We start from the raw sequence: 22,197 nt of genomic DNA, 5'->3' as shown, positions 1-22,197 counted from the left end.
GCAAACAAGCAAACTTTGCTCCTGGAGGCTCTTTCGCTGTTGGTAGGACAACACATGCATGGCACCAAAGGACACAAAACATATAGAGAGAGAGACAGCTTGCGCGCCCAGGCTCCAAGCCGGCGGACCAACCCGAACCTACAAGACACCACCTGAAGCCGAGATTGAACTGTGATCCAGATCCCATCAGTGAGTGTGGCTCCAGCCAGTCCGCAGCATGTTGGTGGAGCGCCGTGGTGGTGGCGTGCCATAGAAGGTGGTGACGGACATGGAGTGATTGACTTCGACCCTCGACCCAGTGCCACGCCGCAAGCTCCCATCTCAGATCCACCCAAAAGCATATCCAAACCACTTCCAACTACCATCAACAGCCATCAATCCCCTTGACAAGGACCTCGCCTCGGGCCATGTCCTGCTCCAACCCACTCAATATATGCATACTCGCTCCGTCTTTTGCCTCGGCGCAGCAAGCAAGCTCATCCTTGTCCCATATCCTCTCCCCATCTCACTCCATGGCCCATGGCACAAGTTCCGGTGGAGATCTTCGACATCATCACGTCTTACCTGAGCAGAGCTGAGCTCAGGAACCTCCGCTTGGTCTCTCGCGACTTTGAAGCCAAGGTCTCGGCCCAGTACTTTCGCAATGTCGTGGTCCCATTCCGATCCGAGCTGTACAGCGCACTGAGTCGTGATGAACATGGCTCCTTGCGTCATTCGACCTCAGACTTCTTCTCTAATGGAATGCACATGTTTGAGTCGTTTGGACCTCACATCCTCCGCTTTGCGCTGTCTCTCGAGCTTGACGAAGACTCGCTCGCCTATCCGCCGGTGAAGCCTACCCAGGAGGCTGTTCCGGCCTTCTGGGGCATCTACCGTTGGCCACATGCAAATTACCATAGATATACCGATCTTGAGGGCCTCGAGCAGACCGCTGACGAAACTGAGGGGATGAGGGCTGCCCTTCGGTGTCTGTCTAAGGTACAGAATATCGGCCTATGTTGCGATGCCGGCCTCGGATTCCTGCTTGGGCCAGACAAGCTGGCACGAAGCGCTCGTGGCCATCACCCTGTGTTTGCAACCGTGGACTGGCGCCGCCATCAACGTTCGGCTCAAGGCGCCCATCAGCCTGCCATCACCGTTGCCGATTTTAACGACGCTTCTCGAGACAAGCACAAGTCCATGTTTCCCAACCCCAAGGCATTCCGGAATACAATTCTCGAGAGAATGGCAAAGGATGCTGGCTACGCAGGACGTCAAGTCTCGGAAGCAGTGCGCATCATGCTTGACACCGAAAACGTCAATCTTGCGAATATCAACTTTGACGAAAGGTCTACCTCGCTTGCCTCAAATCTTGGCCCTGGCGGAGTTCTGACCCATTATGTCCACTCCTTCAAGGACGTGACAAACTCGCCCTTGATACCTGCGAATCTCACCAGAGCCCAAAAAGAGATGTTGCTTGAGCTCGAATGGGCACATCGCGCCATGATTCAATCCTATGTGCTGGGTTTGATTGATAACGCTTCCGTCGGCTGCTTCCAGCACGTTACCACATTGACCATAGCCAAGGTCCCGGGTAGCCATATTCACATCTTCTGTCGAGATGACCTTTGGGACGGCATCCCCAGCCTCAAGAACGTATCAATTGGCGTCATTGCTGACTGGCGGAAAGTGACAGTCTCTACGCCCGGGTATGTCGAGGATGTCAGTATATCGCCTGTTGAATCCGTCGGCAAGGTCTTCACACTGCTCAGCGCTCATGTCGGCAAGTGCCCCAATGTCGAGAGCCTTCATTTTGAATGGATATGCGGCGGTGAATTTGCGCCAAGCTTCTACCAGCGCAACTCATATATCCTACCCGCACCTTTTGTCAACCAACCAGACCTCATGGTCAACCCGACGGCGGTGCGGGATGACACATCAAGCTTGCTACAACTCCCCTATGTGAAACACCTTTCTCTCAAGAACTGTTGGTCTTCGCCGCATATCTTCTTGCAAGCAATTCGCCAGTTCGCCCTCTCGTCTCTTGAAAAGCTGGAATTGGAGTCTGTTTCCCTTTCTGGTCCTCCTACAACCATACCTCAGGTTATAATGGCCCAGCCAGCGGTCCCTGTCCCCGCCCAGGGTATCATTGTACCTGCTATGGAAGATGACGACCCAGATGCAGAGGCGATTCAAGGTGGACTAGCACCCGGGCTCATCGTGCCGCCACAGTTGGCACAGCTGCCGCTGCCGCTGCCGCAATTCAATCTGCCCATCAACCCTCCTGGTGATGCTCATGCACAGCATTCGTCAACAGACTGGCTCCGCCAGCCGGATCTGCTCACATGGCCAGGGCTGATCGATCATTTTTCTCCGAGTGTGAAGATAAGGCAACTGTTGGCTGAACAGTCTGACAACGACAGTGTGTCAGAGGCCTTGGCAGAAAAGGTCGGCGCGGTCATCCAGTATATCCCGCATACTGCCGATCTACGAGGAGATGAGCACAGGTATCGCCTTAATTGCCTATCTTTCAAATCATGTGGCTACGTCTGGGTTGATTCAGTTTATTTGAAGACAAGAGAGATTCTTCCCGATTCGCACCCTGGACGCGGCATCGTTCACCGTAGCAGTCATGACAGCAACCATGGTATTATGAACCTAATGCAGTCTTGTAGAGACAGGCTGCTGGCAAACATTATCCAGTGTATGAAAGCACAGGACAAAGCTGTTCTCACCAATGCCTTCGGCATGTCCATTGGCTGGGAAGATGTGTATGACGCGTGGTTGATTCATGATGCCAGGCAGGACGGGGTGCAAAGACCAGGCGAGGGTCGTTTCAGTGGTTTACTTGAAGCATACGACCGTGGTCCATGGTATGAAGACGCACCAACTCTAAGATAGAAGGAATTAGGGGTATACTACCACTCGCAAAGGTAGGATAGAGTCTAGGGTCGGCCAAGATCCTGGGCAGGTTGCCAGGTGTGGATTTTTTATTCGTTTTACACTGGAAGGGCCGGGCTATGTATTGGCTGGCTCAACTGTGTTTGATTTCGGACTTTTTCATCATTTGCTGTATTTTATTTGATAGCGAGACTCCTAGGTTTGCAAAGCCAGGGCTAGATATATGAGGAGGTGGGAGCTGGCAGCCTTTGTTGTAGCGCACTTGTCACATAAACACGGAGTAGAAAAGCATATACTTAAGAAAATTGGCGCCCCGCTACGCAGCGAGCTTCGTTTGCAGCTATAATTACTCCCCGAGCCTGTCCAAACCCCGATGCTGATTACGGTTACCAAACAGAAAATTCAATATTACGCCTCATGTCGTCCATTTCACAATTTCACAAGGAGAGCACCAGTGACACAAGAAAGGATTGCAATGTGACCTTTTTATGTCGTTGATTTATTTTTCGTCAAGAACCCTTGCCGAGCAAAAAAAGAGGGAAAAGTTTGTATGCGAAATTCTTTTTACCCTTTTTTTTTTGATGCCATGCTCCCACCGCAGCCTGCCATACACCAAGGAGATGAAAAAGCCACGAATCGCCCCGAAAACACGTATGAAGGTCTCAAGTATTCCCACGCCTGTTTCATCGCCCTTCGCAAAAACAATTCATCCCTGCCTCACGCTTTCAAAAATAAATTTATGCGGCAGTGATAGCCTTGCGGAGACGAGCACCACGCTGTCTCGAGCTGAGATGGGCATCGCGGCCGACAACCTCGTCAGACTTCTGTACAACCTCGTCGCCCTCGGTCAGGATAAGCTCGATGTGGCAAGGGTTAGACATGTAAGGGTTGATCTGTGCCAATCATGTTAGCTTGCAATGCCCTTGCCACGTCCAAATCACACACTAGCGGAGATTGGTGATGGGGAACGTACACGACCGTGGGCACGGTATGTTCGGCGACGCTGCTTGGGGGCCTGGTTGACCTGGATGTGCTTGACAATCAGGGCACCGGTGTCGAGACCCTTGGCATCAGCGTTGGACTCGGCGTTCTTCAGAAGGTCCAGGAGGTACTGGGCCGACTTGACGGGCCATCGGGCCTTGGAGACACCGAACTGCTTGCCTATTCAGATTTTGTATTAGCAAAACTCGCTCCGTGATGCTTCTCGACCGCAAAAAAATGATGCCGACTATCAATCCCTGTGTCCGGGTTGCCCTCGCCTCCATGTGTTGAACATTTGGTCCGATGTCGAGATCGAGGCGGGGCAAGCCCATGTCCCAACAGCAAAAAGGTTCTCAGGGCTCTCAATCGCTGGGGATCCAGGTCGTACCTTGGGCGCAGCGGCCGGTGCTGCCGGCATATCGTCGCATGGGGACGGCCTCCTTGTGCTCCTTCACGTTCTCGAGGAAGGCAACAGCGCGCTGCAGCTTCCAGCCATTAATGGCCTGGGCGGTCTCACGGGTGTTCTTGAAGGAAACTCGCAGGTAGGCACCGCGGGCGCGGGCCGACTTGGAGGACTGGATCTCGGTCGCGGCGTATCGAACCTATTTTTCGCGGAAAACCAACTTGTCAGTCGTCGTTCTGTAGCGATTGCATCCATCCCCCAATCTCCAATCTTGAATCGTAGAAATAGCGACATCTTGAAGGTGCAAGGAGCGATTGCACAACAGGACTCTCTATTCCATAATCAAAATCGTCCGTTTGTTGCAGGGCAAAACTCACCATCTCGACGGCTTGGATGTGGTGACTGATTCGACGACGTGGGTTCGCGGGCTGGAGTTGAGAAATTCAGAACTTTTGCCCAAGGCGCTGGGCTGGGACCAAAGCTCGCTTACCGATTCGGGAATGTCTTAGGGTTTGGCTGCCCTCCTTGGTTCAATGTGGCTACTCCTAGTCGCTGCAGGCCCAGGGTCAAAATTCAGCTTCGAAACTCACGAAAAAATAAGGGCAATAAAACGAAATTAAATTTATATGGTGAAAGAGCTGGTCTACTTCTAGAAAATCTAATTCCTCCTGATTTTCAATTTCTTACTAGCATCTAGGCTTGATTTCGGCTCTGCACCTCATAAAAGGTTCTCACGTACCACTCCTCTCCTGGGCCCAACGCCACGTGACCTATGTCGTTTGATAATTTTTAGTTTCTCCATCAGAGCCGGAATAAAGTCGGATCGAGCAAGGGTCCCTGTGAAAAGCACTCTAACCAAGAAGAGTAGTTTTAAGTGGACCTGAAAAAAGCTCTAGAGGAAAAGCTTCAAAAATTTCTTCGACACCCGCGCTGCAAGTATCCAAAAGTATACCAGCCAGCCACGCCAGCGGCAAGTTCTACATCAATTATCAAGAGTTCACAGGAACACTTGGGGACTTATCTAATCTCCTCGGAGGTAATATTCGATCTATATTTTCTAAATCTTTTACCAGAACTTTTCCATCAATGGCCTTCGGTGCTCGAGGCGGTCCCCGTGGCGGCGGTGCTCGTGGAGGCGGTCGCGGAGGCGGCCGTGGAGGATTTGGCGGTGATCGTGGAGGATTTGGCGGTGATCGTGGTGGTCGTGGTGGTGCCCGTGGTGGTGCTCGAGGTATTATATTCTCCTCGTGAATTTCAGGTTGCTGTTTTCCTCTATTATCGTGAGATGAAGGCTAATGATTGCTGCTGTTTAGGCGGCCGTGGTGGTCCTGCTGGTGGTAGAGGCGGTGCTTTTGGCCGTGGAGGTCGGGGAGGTGGTCGCGGTGGTGCTGGACGCGGCGGTGCCCGTGGAGGCGCTGGCCAGAAGGGTGGTGCCAAGGTTATCATTGTATGTCTCTATGCTTGCGTCGTCCTGGGATCATCCCCTCCGTCCAGACGGAAGACTAACTGGAACTTTCCACAGGAGCCTCACCGCCACCCCGGCGTATTTGTCGTCCGTGGAGGCAAGGAAGATGGTATCGCAACCCGAAACCTAACGCCCGGCGAGTCTGTCTATGGCGAAAAACGAATCTCTGTCGATGAGACTGTCAAGAATGACGACGGTACTTCATCAACAACCAAGGTTGAGTACCGTATGTGGAACCCCTTCCGAAGCAAGCTTTGTGCTGCAATTGCTGGAGGTGCCGACGACATCTACATGCGCCCTGGCTCCCGTGTCCTCTATCTTGGCGGTGCCTCTGGTACCTCTGTCTCGCACGTTGCCGATCTCGTTGGTCCTACCGGATACGTCTATGCCGTCGAGTTCTCTTCCCGATCTGGTCGTGATCTCATCAGCATGGCCTCCAAGCGAACCAACGTTGTTCCCATTGTCGAAGATGCTCGACAGCCCGCTCGTTACCGCATGATTGTCCCCATGGTGGACGTCATCTTTGCCGACGTTGCCCAGCCCGACCAGGCCCGTATTGTTGCCATGAATGCCAACTGGTTCCTCAAAGTCGGTGGCGGTATTCTTATCTCCATCAAGGCAAACTGCATCGACAGCACTGCCCCTCCCGCTGAGGTTTTCGCCAGCGAAGTCCAGAAGATGCGAGCCGAGTCCATCAAGCCCAAGTTCCAGCTTACTCTGGGTAAGTCAATTTTCTTTTTAAGTCCAACCGCGAATACCCAGCTAACATGAACGCCAGAACCTTTCGAGCGTGACCATTGTTTGGTTGCCGGAGAATACCAGCGCTACAAGTCGTAAACGGAGAGCGAGAGGAACTTGGACGTAAAGTTTTCACGAACTCCAAGTCATTTTTATTGCTGCTTGAACAGCTGACAGGGGATTCCCACCATACTACTACGACTTGGCTTTTGGAGCTGTATCTGTGCATCGACGATTTTGCATGCCTGCTTGGGGATATTCGTTAATCTTTCTTTCATGTTATGCGATTTAACCGCATGGTTTTACCACGGCGAGAGGGCGTTCCGGACTGGGCTGGATTGTGTATGTAACATGCGTATGGGCGTCCGGCCAAATCAAAAGAATTACACTCACACAACTTGGCACGGAGGATTGTGATGTCTGTGCAAGTATAACATGTATGAATATGCAACTGGAATGCTGTTGCCGCCACACAATGCCAGAACTTGCGTCAAAGCGATGTAGTTGCTGAAGATGAAACCAGGGGTATGTGTATACAGAAGTGTCTATCTCAAAAGAAATCCAAGAGTATAAAGACGAACTACTGACCCTGGCCTAGATGCATGAGCTCTGTTTCAGGATGCTCATTCGGGGCTTTGGATCCTGAAGGGCCCCGAGTCTGTGGCAATCCACCCCGAATGCCTCCCTTGTAGCCAAATGCATGGATAAGAACCACGACAGATCAAAGGTAACATTTCAAGGCTGTGAATGTCGATGTCATGCCTTTTCTTGGGAACACGAAGACATCAAATTACCATATGTGCAGAGCGTTCACTATTAATACAGCTTGGACACTGCCGTCATGGCAACTGCGTGGTTTGCCCATATCATAGCCGAAGACTGTAGGCGAAGGCGAGTTGCTATGCCACCAGACCCTTTATTACCCAAATTAATCCAGCATAGGCGATACACGGACAAGAAAACCGGTTTCTGCCAAGCACAAATTGCATCAGGTGACCTACACCCTCGGCAGCGGTCGCCGGGGGAACTTGCTTGTTCACAGCGATGTTTATTAGCCTACGGAGTACAGAGTACTCCATACAGCGAGAGGAGGGAGCCATGACTCACAGCTAATATATCAGAACAGGCTATTTGCAGCTCCGAAACGAGACAGGTCTTTGGCCAAACTCAAAGATAGCCATTGGGGCATGGGTGAACTTGGCGTTTCCCCTTCCGTCTCCTATTGCGGCGCCGTCACTCCGACCCGAAAGCGGTTCATCTTTGGTAGCCGGAAATCCCGTGATGAGCTCATATTTTGCAGACGTCTGCGCCTGCCCCTGACACGATCTGGCCAACATGTGATAAGTGACAAAATGCATGCTGAGGCCCGGGTAACTTCCCCGAGCCAGGATACAGTCACCACGCCCTACCAAATACGAGACAAGGCCAGTCACCCTTCTTAACCATGTTCACCATATCCACCATGTCGGAGCCTCTTGGCCCCAGGCATGGCGTTCTTTTAATACCCCGGCTTCTCGATGCTAATGCAACTATCAATCGGCTATGCAAGCTTGTTCAAAGGTCTCCGCCCAGCTACGGCCTAACGGCAGATCTTTCCAAGGCCGAGGACCGTTTGGCAGCATCGCGGCGTGTCAAGCACCGCTCTATGCACACACTGGTGGTACATTTAAGCAAAATTCAGACCCCAACCGGCTATATCATCCACTTTACGCGTATGTATCTAATGCTTGTTATGAGACCCGAGGGCCTACACTACGCTCATCGTTGGATTTTCCATGAAGATTCGAGGGAAGAATCGTCGTTCTTCAGAAGGCATCACGACGCGTTACAACTCGCATTGAACATAAACTCGAGTCAGAAGACTGACACGAGGACCAATTTTACGCAAAAGACACAGTGTGTGTACTTGGTGTAAGTAACCGCCGGGATCTTGAAATAATAAAACCTCCCAGAACCTGGTAACCGGAACACGTTCCTTGTCAATGTGGACATATGTACATATGGCGTATAAGGAGAAGGAAGGGGGTGGAAGTAGGAGTTGGAAGAAATGGACAAAGGGGCAGGTAATTAAAGTTATTAGATGCTGCACCCAACGCGCATTAGATCCGAGGTCGGTGCGTCTTAGCCACGGCGTCATGTCCAGGCAATAAGAAGCCGGAACGGGGGAAGGGATGAGATGGCATCAGACTGATTGATAAGATGATCAGATAAAGAAAATTTTTTTCCTCAACAAGGACAAGAGCCTCCGATTGGCCCCGCCATAATCCTGTTTACCCACGTTTCACATGGACCTACAAGGCCCATTCCTAACAAGCGACATTGCAATGACAGGAGAAAGTCCTTGTTTCGTGGCCTTTCATCGGACCCGGCGCAGCGGATGGGAGATTAGTAGCCAGATCCACGAAAATGTGAGGTGAGGAAGCCGTTTTGGTTTGACAGAATGGGGCTCGCGACGCCAAAACGCCAGTGGCCGACCCACGGAGACTGGAACGGATCAACAGACCTGGCGAAACCCTATGCCTTGCACTGCTGAGTTTTTCCGTCTTGGGAAATCAATTCAACGATTCAATTGAGCGTCGGCTGCACGACGGCTCCATGTTTACGCTCATGTGACGTGTTGATGGATCGCGGCACATGAATGGAAATCTGGAGCGATATTTCTTTTCGGCCAAAAGGCACGGGCAAGAGGTTCCGCCTCAGCGGATGACCGTTTTGGCCGTTTTTTTCTAAAATGAAGACGCATCAGCTTGAAGCCGTGAATTGGGTCACAAAAGCGCCGTTAGAGCCCTAGACCATGGCAGGATCGCTGCATCGTCGGATCAGCATCAGTCGAGACGGAACAAGACGGCTGGAAATTTCGGTTGGGAAGAAAGCCATCGGGAAGAACTGGCGGCGTGGTGAGGGTTTCCGGGCTCGCACGGTGCGTGTGGCATGACTTGTGTTGAGGGGGGGTGAGTATAGAAGGCTATTTTTTGGCCTGGAACGAAGCAAGAACTGGCGACCGTCAGTCAAATAGGAAGGGGGACAACCGCCCAGCCATCTGCGCCTTCCTTCCAAAGTTCGGATTGCCATTGGCACGCGAGCCGGTTTTGTAAAGGTGGCCCTAACTAATAGCCAAAAGACCACGGGCTCAATGAGAATATTTGTCTCGATAGTAACGAGTGCATGTGTGGGAAGCAAGCCTCCATTCTCGATCCGGGGATGAAAGCGGAACAGGCGACATGCGACATGCAGCCCGTTATCAATCGGCAGTCAGCCGTTGGTGGACTGGCTTGCTGGCCAATGACGGCCACCCCAACAGGTCATTAACGCATCATGTACGGAGTACCGTTGACCCCTTCAGACGAGGTTCTAGAATCAGGGGCCAAGATGCAAGGCCATGTTTGCCAGCAGGCAAGATTTTTATTAATTGTGCGTTCAGTCCTGGGGAGGGGATCGCGATGAGAATCAGTTGTGTAACCAAGTCCCTGCAATAAACAGGTGGCACATTTGCGACCAGAGGTATGTGTTGGAGCTGATTGATAAACTTTTTCTTTCCAAGTTTCCAAGGTCTCAAGCCCCGTCCGATCATGTGGTCGGTATTCTGCCGGCTGGGGCTCGCGCCTCCAATGCTCCGTTTATCGGGGCAAGGGGAGGGGGCGTGGGATGCACCTGCCTCGCGCACTTGGCCGCTCCATCACGTCGTGGAGTGAGTGGCACGCAAGAGCATCCCCCGGGGCTGTTAAACAAATTTATGCGACTTTGCAGGGCTTGCGGTCGTCCCGGTCCAGCGATTTCCGCGCGCGCGCGACCGAGATTAGTATTGACCGACTGACGCTTGCCCAAGTCATGCATGGTGCCATGTCGTGCCTGATGGATAAGTACAGGTGTCATCTCGCATCGCTGGCGATTGATAAAAAAGGGGACACGATTAAGTCATGCTTGATGCGTTGTGGGCTACACACGACATTCTTAGCGTGACTGACAATTGATGGGAAAACCAGGGGAGGCTGCCCTGTGGGAGTGCCCTGTATCATAGAGCCTACTCCGTACCGGTGGGCGCATATCCAAGCTGTGACACCGGGTCCAGCTGTGTCTAGTCATCCATGCTCCCAACATGAAGTCATCATGAGCAATCCATCGGTTGAGCGAGGGCAATGTCGTAATCAATCCTCCCGCTTAGCTGTCGCACGCTCGAAACGTCCCAGTGCTCTGCAGCGGCCAGGAAGCATGCTGCGCAAATAAATCTCCTCTGCCGCCTGCAGCCCGCTGTTCTCCGCACTCTGTAATAAATTAATAAGTCATGGAACCAACTAGGGCTTCGAAGCCAATTGATCCATCGATCACGGGCCACAAACTGGCCGTAGCCATTTCTCAGCCTGCCGGTTGCACAGTCAGCACAGTGTCGAACGCTACAACGGCTGCCCCGTCATGGACTCACGGCTGCACGTGTGTGCACTCGCCGGTGGTCGGCACGAGTGCACACTGCCGCACTCGCACGCCCCCCAGGTGCCATCTCTCGACCCCTCCCCAGTTGAGGTCCTCGGAGGTTTGGAGGGTCGCCCCCCAGTTCTGGTGTCCCTCCAAATACCCTCCGTCTCCTCATTCACCTGCATGCCAAAGTTCTTGCGTCAATCGACTCGATTCAAATTCAACCTTCCTATAACCTTGGGATCTTCCTCACTCCAACGACCCGAGTCTCTCAGTCCCCAGTCTTCTCCGCGATACTATTATCTTTACAGTCACGTATCCCCCGGTGATTGTGTTGCGCCAAGTTGCACCAGACCTCTGCACGCCTATAACACGGCAACAATACCTGACCCTCGGCCCTGCTTGAGTACCTGCTTGCCGCTCAGTAGGTGCCGAAGTACTCCGGGCTCAAGTACTCTTCCGGACAGCCGACAGCAGACACACCTCCAATAAATCTCTTGTATCTGCGTCCAGTCTCGCCACCTCGCAGTTGCCAACACCAATTTGCGCCGACCCCACACAACGTCTTTAATCTCGACGCAGTTTCCCTCTCCTACAATGACAGAGTTGGCGCAAACGCAGGGCCTTGCGTCCTCTTCATCCGATTGCATCCCCTCGGAGCCCGATGCACCGTCCATTGCCCCCTCATTGACGTACTCTGAGGAGTCGGAGGACCAGGAAGAACCTACTAGTCGAGTGCAACCTCGCCAACGCCGAGCCTCGACAAGACTGATTGCCCAAAATGCCCGCGACATCCAGCGCATTACCGGCGAGACGACTGCCGAATTTGTCGGTCGTTGCTGCGGCGGCGGTTGCTGCTTGATGGGAGGCTCTCGCCGTTCCGGCGTTGAATATGAGACCGTTCCACTACCGGACAATGCGGCATTCCGTTCCGTCGGGCTCAAAATTGGCGACATTCCCACCACATTGACCAAGATTGTCGAGATGCCGGAGAAAACCATTTCATTCAAATCAATTTCCAAGCCCAGAAGCGCTCCATCCCCTACAGACTCGGCCATTTCGCTTGGCTTCGATGGCGAATCCAAACCCACCGATGCAAGTCCTGTGTTGGACAATGCGAGTCTCAGCCAGACTCTATCCTCTATTGATACCACGATTCAGCCTCCGAGATTTGTCCAACCACATCCTCCTTACCATGTTTACCCAGCCAAGATTCATACCGCCCGGGAGTTGACCAAGGATGGTGCCGAGAAGCGAACGTACCATTTCGATCTTGACATCACAGGCTACCCCGAAGAAGACGGCAATGATTTCAAAGTTGGCGGTGCCATTGGCGTTATGGCTCCCAACTGTGAACTGGTAGTCGAGGACGTTCTTGATACATTGATGGTGCCTCGGTTCATCCGCGACAAACCCATCATGTTGACCACGACCAAAGGCAGATGGCCAACTGTCTGGGGCGACGATAAGGCACGAGAACTTGTTACTACTCGTCGCGACCTGCTTACATGGTGTACTGATCTTCAGTCCTACCCCCCGACAAAGCCTCTTCTCAGAGTCCTCGCTGAGCATGCTACAGCCGAGAACGAGAAGAAGATACTAATGTTCCTTTGTTCATCTGAAGGCCAGGGATCATTCTGCGACTTCCGGACGGGACCTCACATCACTGTTTCCCAGCTTCTCAACGCCTTCCCAAGCTCTCACCCCCCTATGGATGAGCTGTTGTCGTGCCTGCAACCGCTCATGCCGCGCTTTTATTCGCTATCCAATGATCCCCACGAGTCTTTCCAGATTCGCGATCAGAAGCGACATCGCCTCATCGAGATTGCCGTTACCGTTCATGAGACCAACGACTGGAAGAAGGGCTGCCGCACTGGCGTTGGATCTGGATATTTCGAAAGACAGGCTCGACGCTACATCAGGGCGCAGGAGGCTGGCGATAAGTCACCCGAGTTTTACATCCCCATGTTCAAGGGCCTCATGGCCAACCCTCTGGCGAAACAGTTCAACTCTGACGGCCCAATGCTGCTCATTGGTGCTGGGGTCGGCATTGCCCCGTTCCGTGGCTTCGTACAGCGACGGCTGAAGCAGGCAAACTGTGCCAACAAGGTGTGGGTTCTGCAAGGAATCCGCGACTCTCTAGTCGATGAGATATACAGCGGTGAATGGGGTGTGCACGAAGACGAAGTCAAGAGAGTAGTGCAAAGCCGCCGGGGTGAGGGTCAATATGTGCAGGAAGAAGTGCGAAACCAAGCCGACCTTGTATGGTACATTGCCAATTCGGTGGACGGTCGCATCTTCGTCTGTGGCAGCTCCAAGGGCATGGGCGAAGGAGTTGAAGACTCTCTTGTCGATGTCGCCATGTCCAAGGGTAACTTGGAGCGCGACGAAGCCAAGAACTTTTGGCAGCTTAAAAAAGAAGCCGGACAGTACATTGCTGAGACTTGGTAATACGCCAGTTCCCAGTCATGTTCACTTGCCCGGCGGACTGTACACAGCCATATGTGTTGTGTTGTATTTGTATCGGAAACGGAAAATTGGCTGGACCTGCCTACTTTTTTTGCCTTCTTGTGTCGTCTCTTTGGCTTCTAAAAGTATGGATGGGCTATGCGTTCTATATATATAGTCGGGGCGGAAAGCACGGGCTGGACAGAGGTCAACCTATATTCATCATGCATTATTCATGAGCGGCGTTATGACGGTGGTTTTTTCGGGCAGATATCATGTGGCGAGTTTTCGTGTGGTTTACCGTGTTAGCATGGGAGGATGTTTGATGAGACAGCAGAGGAAGCGGACCATTTGGAATACTGTTGTGAGCATTTTGGGTCGGAGGAGTGTTTCAAAAAAGAAAAAGAAAAACTTGAGGTTTGGGTATTCAACGTTTTTATGGTATGGATAAATATGTAGAACCGGCAGCATTCAATTGCAAAAATCGAATACATATACAGCACTTCCTAGGCGGGAAGTTAAAGGCGCGGTCCGTAACATGTGTATTTTGAACGAGAACATCGGACACAGCTTTTTCGAACGATTTGGAATCCGCCCGAGGCGCGCGGGTTGAGAAGTTCATGTAATTGTACAAGCACATTTTCACTTAGTGAAGGGCGTTTGCAGCCATACGTGCCAATATACGGCAATGGCAATGCGCGAAACGTAGGTAGGAGTAAGTGCCGAGCCAGAGCCTTTGTAGCTTCAATGTTTCGTTCTTTGATGAGAGTCTATGAACACTGTGCCACCACAGCCACTAGCCTCATATAGTTCAAATTTGACTCAGTTTTGGACAGTGACAGGCGACAGGTATTTGACAAGACTAGTTACCCGGCTATCACACTCTATATTATCATATATTAATAGCATTATTGTGTCCCTCTCGAGATAAATAATAATACAAGCATGATACAAGTATCGTGCAAGCACAACATCTGGTAACACAGTATCAGGCTGTACCAAGCCAAGAACAGTAAGAGACCGAAAAAATTGACCGTCTGTACGCGCATCATGACGCGTCAGACATACCGTATAGTAGCGTATCCTTCTTGTTGGGCAGATATACTCTGCCATAGACTGTCCGTTACTATTCTTAACTTGAATTTTTACATTGATACGTATCATTGTGAACCATCACGATGCTGACTTTTTGGTGTTGGGAGCCGTACAGTGCGGATTTTTCTGTTTGTACAGTGCTGTGCACCTCCGCCTTCCAGCCAACCGTACACAAGTAATCTCACAATAACTTGGTATGGACATCAAAAAGCGCCGCAGGCGGAAGCACGCTACAGGGGGGGCTCCGCGTGGGAACATCGAAACAAAACAAACCTAGGAGATTCCATGGCTATAGCTAACATTCTAGTAGCTTCGATCAACCCAGCCAAACTTCTTCAAATGCAACAGCAGCATCTTTCGGGGCCCGAATCGAACCAACAGCTTCAAAAGGCTCATCCTGCTTGCGACTCCCGGCAGGGCAACCTTGCCTACTTGTACATTTGTACACATGCACCTATTATGGCAAGGTCTGATGTTCGCATCGGACCTAGTACCTACCTACATTAAGTACCTAGGTATGTAGTAGCCTCACATGTGGGTAGGTTTGGTGCCATGATTGAGTACTTTCTAGGAGCGCCTCTGGTAAATTTTCGCATCTTAGCGGTCTTGTACGGACAATGGAGAAAAAGATCAACATACCGGTGAGCTTGGAAAAATCTGCAACAATGCTTCCGCCTCGGCGGCCTCCTGGTCGACTTGGGCATCAAGAAAGCCAGATTGTGAGATCGACGCTCGCCCTCGGCGCTTCAATTTGGGATTCTGGGATGCCATTTTTGTTGTTGGCCGCTTTAAGCTTGACCTCGCTTCTGACTGACGTGATGGAGGTTGCGCCGCGGCAAATTTCCTCCTTGCGCCGTCATCCCTGGAGCTTGGATCTATGGAAATCATGGTATCGGTTGACCTTCCATCATCGTTCACGTCGCCGACATCCCCGAGTGGCACAGTACTCTGCTCGTTTGTGTCGATGTCGCTAGAATAGATAACTGTAGCCTCGCGCCACAAAACGTCCTTGATCCTATCGCACGCTTCCTCGCCCACAATGCGGCGCGGTAGCTCCTTTACTCTCTCATAGCAACCCTGAGCAGAGCACCGTCGTTCTGGAGATAGGACTAGCATGCTCCCGAGCAAGAATCGTTTCAGGCTGTCAGGTCGGCGGTGGTAAAGCTCTTCGAGAGAACCAACCACTATGCTGCACCAAGATGAGCCAAGAACATTTTTCGGGAGGTTGTCCCTATGCTTTCGGTAAGCTGGCAGAATTCCTAGCATCTCACACATTACCACACCAAGGGACCAGATGTCCACCGCCGCCGAGTAGCGCCTATCACTACTATCCTCAAAGATTTCCGGTGCAATAAACCGACCAGTGCCGCATTGAGAGCGTAATTCCGCCACATCTTTGGATAGTCCAAAGTCTGCGAGAACAACGACAAAGGGTTCCAGCGATTTAACAAGAATATTGTTTGGTGATATGTCGCGATGCGCTAATTGGTTCTCATGCATAAGCGTCAAGGCCGAGAGACACTGCGTAAGAACCAGCATACTTTCGGAAATCGTTATATTCTCTAGTTGGGACAAGGGACCTCCCGGGATATATTCCAAGACCAATTGGGGGTATGGATCGTCGATGACACGCAACAGCCGTACAATATTAGGCTGTTGAGGTTAGAGCCATGACGCCATGAACGCAAAAGTATACTCACATGTATCAGGTTTTTCATGTTATTTGCTTCACGTCTCCATTTTCCCCGGGCATCGGCAAGTGCAGCCTCAGTTTTGGCGCTGTTGACGCCCTTTCTGAGGAACATCCTGACCATGTCGTCGCGTGGCCTCTTTACAACAATCTCGTGCCCGGTGCTCACATCCCAGTAATAAGTGACAACACCAAACCCCCCTTGTCCAATCATTTCCCTCAAATAGATAGGGCCTTCACCTGGTGTATGCGCTCCTGTAGCAAACTGCGTGTCTGGCCGAAGAGGGATATTTAGTCCGTCCAGGAGGCCTTCCGCGGTCGCACTGCCCTGGCAAAACCTTTCGACCTTGTCGATATATGACTGGGAATCAATGTCATGCTCGAAAGCCACGATTTCAAATTGGACAGTCTTGTGTATTTTAATAATAATCTTTCCCTGCTGATGAGCTTTTTCGTTGCCACCAATAATCCAGGTAAAATTGCGTCGCGTACCCGTCCCTTTCGTGTCGTAAGTTACCTCGGTTCCGATAAGAGATCCCAAGTCCTTCACGATAAACTGTCTTCGCTCATCAAAAGTTAAGCTAAAGTGAAAGTGGCTTAGACATGGTAGATTAGGCAGGACAACATCACTCTTCCTATTACATCCGAATACGACCCCATGGGACGATCGTGGGATCTTGCTGAATCTGATCTCGATGAAGGGCCTGCCGTCATATTCGGATGCAGTTGCGTCCACTTCCTCCGGAGGCTCAGTCGCCTCGCGGTCTTCACGCCCACACTGAACTTCTTTTGGCTGTCCATCAGATAGCGGCGGCGGTACACAATACTGACTAGTCGTGATGGCCTCTTTAGCACAGCCATGAGTATCGGAAACAGGGTACACACGAGCAATGAGGTCTTTGACGTCCATGGTTTATTGCCCGATGACGGTAGAGACGGAAATTGGGAGGAGACATGATTGCCACGGATGACAGCCGACTTTAATATTGGAAGAGAAATCAGAAAGCCCTAAATTCACATAAGCCTCCTTCTATCCTCCTGTCTAATCGTGCTGGCAATCCTGCACCTCCTTGAGACGGGGGCGGCTACGTGGCTCTCATCATTGGGCGTGACATGCGTTCTGAGATGCATGACGCGCCCGTTTTTGTAAAGGAATCAGGCTGTCATGCAGTGAAATGAGAAAAGTGTGACAAGGGCAGGGTGACTGGGCTTGGAACATGTGTGTTCAATTCAAACTACGTATAATAATAATCGACTTTGGGATATCGAACGTCCTTGGTTTTCTACGAGGCCCTGAGGAGCCGGAGGTCTCTATAAATCCAAGAAGTCGCTGAGGGCTAATGCCTGAGGGCTAGTGCCCGAGGTAGCCTTAGCTTAAGGCCGACCTCGGGCCTCGACGTCGTGATACTTCCTTTGTTGTTGTGAAACCATTGTTGGCCCAACGCCCCTTGTTGTGAGCCAACCGTGTGACAGCACTGAGAGTGTGTAACCGGGCAAGGTACCTAAGCATTGCACCAGTTATAATATAGTATAATATACCATAATATACCATGAAGTATTATAACCTATTAGTAAATTCCTCTTATTAAGCTAATAAAGTTTAGTAGTAGTTTCGATGTTATTTCCCATTATATCCGCCTCAGACGGGTATCTGTGGGGATCCCCCTCCTGATGGCACCCGTTGACGGTCTGGTGGCCCGTGGCACTCGGAACCCGGCTGGAGCCTTAAAGCCCAACACCCTTCCCCCTCGTGCCCCAGGCTGCACCTAGTAACGTTCGACCCTTAAAGGACCAACACAAGCCCTGAAAACATGCAGGACAGGCATTTCTGGTTTGAGCACCGCAAATCCTCCGCACCAAAATGTCTCGTTCGCAGATGACGACCGGCAAAGATTTACTCGCAATGAGCGACGCACAGCTCTGCGAATTTATGAAAAGAAACCGCCAACCTGACGGCTCATTCGACCTTTCTGCTGATTGTACCGTATTATCCAAAGACGAGCGGGATTGTCTTGCTAGAAGACTACGGTGCGTTCTCTCTCTCTCTCTCTCTCTCTTTTTTTTTTTTTTTTTTTTTTTCGTTTCCGGATATTTTCATCTACTTACGCCCGCGTAGATTGATACAACGAGAAGTGACCGACAAGCTCGCGGCGAACTCGCGTCCGCTTGACCTGGACAAGCTCGACGCGCTTCTGCGTGATGTGGCCAGCAGAGAAGATTCCCAATCTCGCGACCGACCGCGTGCAAGGGAAAGTGAAACCCAATCGCCGGATGAAAGTCCGCAAGAGACGTATAAGCGAGAAGAGATGGAAGCGTATAATAATCTTGTTAATGATGGTGGCCACCCACTGTACCAAATCGACCTCCTGGAATCTGTTTCAAAAGACCCTGATGCGTACTGCGAGATGCTGACCCCATTTTGGCGACCGCCGCGATGGGGTAAATCAGAGATGGATACCTTTAACGTTCGAGACGCAATACAAAGACAATGGGACCGGTGGCAGAATTTCCGAAAATGGCAACTTAATAACAGGGGGATTGATTACAAAGATGCTAATGATGAGGAGGTCTTTTCGGCTCATGTTGAGAAAACAAAGCGCCATTATAGAGAAGTAGGTTGGGATGAACAGGCAGCTAGGCTTGAGACCGACCCAAACTCTTTGAAGCAGCCAGGCAGCTGGTGGCATTCTCTTCAAAGACACCATGACTGGCAGCGCCGATATCAGCGGGAGCTTGGATGCGAAAGCTTCTCTGATTACCAGGGCGCTGTGAAGGCGCGATTAGCTCGGCATGGCTTCACACGATCGTTCTATCTAGCGGAGGACCCCAAGCAACAAGATAAATTGACAACATGGATCGAATACCTATGCTTTGAGTACTGGTGGCTTGACCGTTATACTGCAACAAAAGAGCGCCTAAAGTCAAAGCACGATGATGCTTGGATTGAGGTAAAGAACCAGGGAGTGGTAAAAGAGGGCGAAACTCCGGAATTTATCCGCACGGACGAGTCTGCTATGCGACGTCAAGATGCTAAAGACCGTGCATCGAAGGCCATGAAAGACGCAGAATTGGAAGCAGAAAAGATTTACCACGCAACGCAGACGGATCCCGATCGCTTTAGCATTCCTAAGGAACGGCGCGTGCGAATGTTAGTCAAGGCTAGGAGAAGACTCTCAAAAGCAAAAGAAACGGTTGACTTTCTTAAACGGCGAAGTCAGCTTCTCATTGGGTTCGTCCGTGGAACCTTTGGCTATGATGATGCCAACCAAGATGTAGTTAACCAGATGAATCTTTTGGAATGGGCTGTGGCGGAGACTCGCTCAATCGAGGACGAACAGAAAGCTGCGACCTTGGGGAGAGAGGCTACGAGGAAGAGGAAAGAATCAGCCGAAGACAGCTGCATAGTAGAGCCAAGTTCCAAAAAACAGAAGTCATGTGCTTCAGAGAATGGCTCACAACCAAGCAACAGCAGAATCGGCACGAGAGACAGAAGATCATTACGCAGCAGGGATATCCCATCAGAAGACATCAACCGACAACTTGACCAAGAAGGCAATCACTGCACGGCGCAGGCTGTGCCTTTGACGGAAGCCGAGGCAGAACCTGTAACCTTGGGGCAGAGGAAAAAAGTCGCATTCCAAGATGACTCTTCAACGCCGCCAAGGCGTAGGAAATCGAAATCAAATGCCAGTCGTCACGACTCGCAAACCAGCGACAGAGTCTTACGAGCACGGAATTGCCCAACAACAAGCGCAAGTCAGCGCCCAGATCAGCACCAAACTCGACGCCTACAGGACGCAAAGTCCAGCAGCAAGTCACCCAAGCCCAATGTGCCGTCTCAGGAATTAATCCAAGGATTACGTCGCAGCGCTCGACTCAAGGCATTACGTCGCGAAGCATGATTGATTCAGCAAGACGCAATCCACACGTCTCCGTGGAAAGAGATGGATTACAAAGAAGCGCACTCGCAGGCGAGGGCATGTTGTTACAGTTCAAGTGGGTGTAAAAGAGCGGCCAGCAGGCCAGGTCGCTATCTTTAGGTTTAATGAATTAATGACGTGGTAGATTAAATAATCAACTTGAGATATTTTCTTGGCTCTTCTCATAATGCACACACAGATTTTGAAGAATACGCCACGGCATGCTAGCAAAGGTAAAACGCATGGCGAGAGTTCATCGCACAACAAGGCAGGTTCTACATCTACCACTGGCAAGCCAGGCTTATCCTATTGATGGAACCACATGGCCAAGCGATAAGGAACAAGTGAGCGTCTTAAGCAGGGCTTCTTTTTTCTATTGGGTCAGAGTGGACCGCTGCGGGGAGCGGGTTACAGTACGTGGTACGGAGTAATCGTGTTAGGCAGCAATTGCGCTCATCTGTGCCGACCAATTGCTGACTGACTGCTTTGGCAGCTTCAGACACTTCAACTGCTGTACAGTCAAGACATGTCGTGCTCTGTCGCCGGCTATGGCATGCCGGTACGCCGCTGACAAAGACCCGGCCAGGCGCAGCAGCCCACCGGCATCTTCTAGAGGGACCAGCCATCTCCCCCTACGCTATTAATCATCACGGCGCGCGGCACTGGGGACAGATGAACCTGGCCGCATGGTGGGCTGTTGTGGAGCCACTAGACCCCCCTTTTCGTTTTACCCTTCAATGTTCTCTTTCTATCTTTGAACAATCGGCGCCGCAAAACGTGGCTTACGTACTTGATTTGTTATGTGGGTTCTCAAACGGCCTCGGAAATCAAGATACGGCTCCTATAATATTTCCGCAGTGGTGATTCCGTTTGGATCAGGGTATATATATTTCATCCCCGTACTCCGTATTCCACCACGGTATTCCACCACGGTCATTAAAGTAGAACCATTTTGCAATTGCACACATCAGTAATACATCGCGCCTTCCCCCACATAGAGCTTCATCATCACGACAAACCCCACACAAGTCACTTACATACATACACACTGACCAGTGACCACACACAAAAACCCTCATCCCGCCTCCTCTGTACCTTGATACAACAACAAGAACCAGAAAAAAAAAACCGAAAAAAATGTCGGCCGCCAAGCTCTCCGCCGACCTCCTCATCCAGATGGCCAAGGCCCGCCGCACCATCTACGCGCTGGACAAGAACCTCCCCGTCTCCACCAGCCGCATCCAGGAGCTCGTCAACGAAACCACCCTCCACACGCCCTCGTCCTTCAACTCGCAGTCCAACCGCGCCGTCGTGCTCCTGGGCCCCGAGCACGACAAGCTCTGGGACATGACGGCGTCGACGCTGCGCGCCATCGTCCCCGACGACAAGTGGAAGCACACCGAGGACCGCATGGCCATGTTCAAGAGGGCCGCCGGCACCGTCCTCTTCTTCGAGGACGACGACGTCGTCAAGGGCATGCAGGCCGCGTTCCCCTCGTACGCCGACCGCTTCCCCGCCTGGGCCACCCAGAGCGCCGGCATGCAGCAGCTGCTCCTCTGGACCGCCCTCGAGCTCGAGGGCCTCGGCGCCAACCTCCAGCACTACAACCCGCTCATCGACGACAAGGTCGCTACCACCTGGAGCCTGCCCAGGTCCTGGAGGCTGAATGCCCAGCTGGTCTTTGGGGGCCGCGCCGGCGAGCCCGGCGACAAGGAGTTTAAGCCGCTCGAGGACCGTGTCAAGGTCTTTGGTGCGTGAAAAAAATGCGTACATACATACACACACACACGTCGGGTTGACCCCGCGAATGGGTTTCTGGGATTTCTGCATAGCGTGCTGTATAAAAAGAACGATCTGTGCGTTGGTGGCAGTTTGGTTTTTTTTTTTTTTTTTCGTTTTTCGTTTCTTTGTGTTTTGGACTCGAAGGAGTCGGGTTGCGCGTCTACCTGCCTTTGAACAGGCTACTTGCTGTTTGTCGTGCTCGTAGAGCCCCATTGTCACAGTTTTTTCCCTATTGTCTTCTCCGTGGCACGAGTATAAAGATAGAGACAGAGACAGAGATAAAGAAATAGACAAGAGGTCTTTCCACAAGCCCTGGAGCCAGTTGTTAGTACATTGATATGTCAGAGTTCATATAGAAGCAGTCACGTTGTTTCTTCACACTGCA

General features: G+C 51.5%; 7 protein-coding genes across 7 annotated transcripts; 5 read left to right on the top strand and 2 right to left on the bottom strand.

The window, feature by feature from the left end:
• Positions 1-519: 519 nt before the first annotated feature.
• On the top strand, positions 520-2,880 carry MAA_03687 (F-box domain, cyclin-like protein; the record flags this gene model as incomplete). The annotated part of the gene is made up of 1 exon (XM_007821685.1): positions 520-2,880. The coding sequence occupies one exon, from the start codon at positions 520-522 to the stop codon at positions 2,878-2,880; it is 2,361 nt and encodes a 786-aa protein (XP_007819876.1).
• A 737-nt stretch (positions 2,881-3,617) lies between these two features.
• MAA_03688 (uncharacterized protein) lies at positions 3,618-4,644 on the bottom strand (the record flags this gene model as incomplete). The annotated part of the gene is made up of 4 exons (XM_007821686.1): positions 3,618-3,773; positions 3,854-4,041; positions 4,250-4,463; positions 4,642-4,644. The coding sequence occupies 4 exons, from the start codon at positions 4,642-4,644 to the stop codon at positions 3,618-3,620; spliced, it is 561 nt and encodes a 186-aa protein (XP_007819877.1).
• Positions 4,645-5,350: 706 nt separating this feature from the next.
• On the top strand, positions 5,351-6,566 carry MAA_03689 (Fibrillarin; the record flags this gene model as incomplete). The annotated part of the gene is made up of 4 exons (XM_007821687.2): positions 5,351-5,495; positions 5,578-5,711; positions 5,787-6,450; positions 6,508-6,566. The coding sequence occupies 4 exons, from the start codon at positions 5,351-5,353 to the stop codon at positions 6,564-6,566; spliced, it is 1,002 nt and encodes a 333-aa protein (XP_007819878.2).
• A 4,908-nt stretch (positions 6,567-11,474) lies between these two features.
• MAA_03690 (FAD binding domain protein) lies at positions 11,475-13,328 on the top strand (the record flags this gene model as incomplete). The annotated part of the gene is made up of 1 exon (XM_007821688.1): positions 11,475-13,328. The coding sequence occupies one exon, from the start codon at positions 11,475-11,477 to the stop codon at positions 13,326-13,328; it is 1,854 nt and encodes a 617-aa protein (XP_007819879.1).
• Positions 13,329-14,987: 1,659 nt separating this feature from the next.
• MAA_03691 (protein kinase) lies at positions 14,988-17,020 on the bottom strand (the record flags this gene model as incomplete). The annotated part of the gene is made up of 3 exons (XM_007821689.2): positions 14,988-14,999; positions 15,060-16,073; positions 16,121-17,020. The coding sequence occupies 3 exons, from the start codon at positions 17,018-17,020 to the stop codon at positions 14,988-14,990; spliced, it is 1,926 nt and encodes a 641-aa protein (XP_007819880.2).
• A 951-nt stretch (positions 17,021-17,971) lies between these two features.
• MAA_03692 (protein kinase) lies at positions 17,972-20,012 on the top strand (the record flags this gene model as incomplete). The annotated part of the gene is made up of 2 exons (XM_007821690.1): positions 17,972-18,138; positions 18,227-20,012. The coding sequence occupies 2 exons, from the start codon at positions 17,972-17,974 to the stop codon at positions 20,010-20,012; spliced, it is 1,953 nt and encodes a 650-aa protein (XP_007819881.1).
• A 1,155-nt stretch (positions 20,013-21,167) lies between these two features.
• On the top strand, positions 21,168-21,788 carry MAA_03693 (nitroreductase; the record flags this gene model as incomplete). Its single annotated transcript, XM_007821691.1, has 1 exon — positions 21,168-21,788. The coding sequence occupies one exon, from the start codon at positions 21,168-21,170 to the stop codon at positions 21,786-21,788; it is 621 nt and encodes a 206-aa protein (XP_007819882.1).
• Between the last annotated feature and the right edge of the window lie 409 nt (positions 21,789-22,197).

This window comes from Metarhizium robertsii (assembly GCF_000187425.2).
Source record: "Metarhizium robertsii ARSEF 23 chromosome Unknown MAA_Scf_3, whole genome shotgun sequence".
NCBI lineage: Eukaryota > Fungi > Ascomycota > Sordariomycetes > Hypocreales > Clavicipitaceae > Metarhizium > Metarhizium robertsii.
The sequence above is the reverse complement of the archived record's forward strand: the minus strand, read 5'-3'. Positions and strand labels throughout refer to the sequence as shown.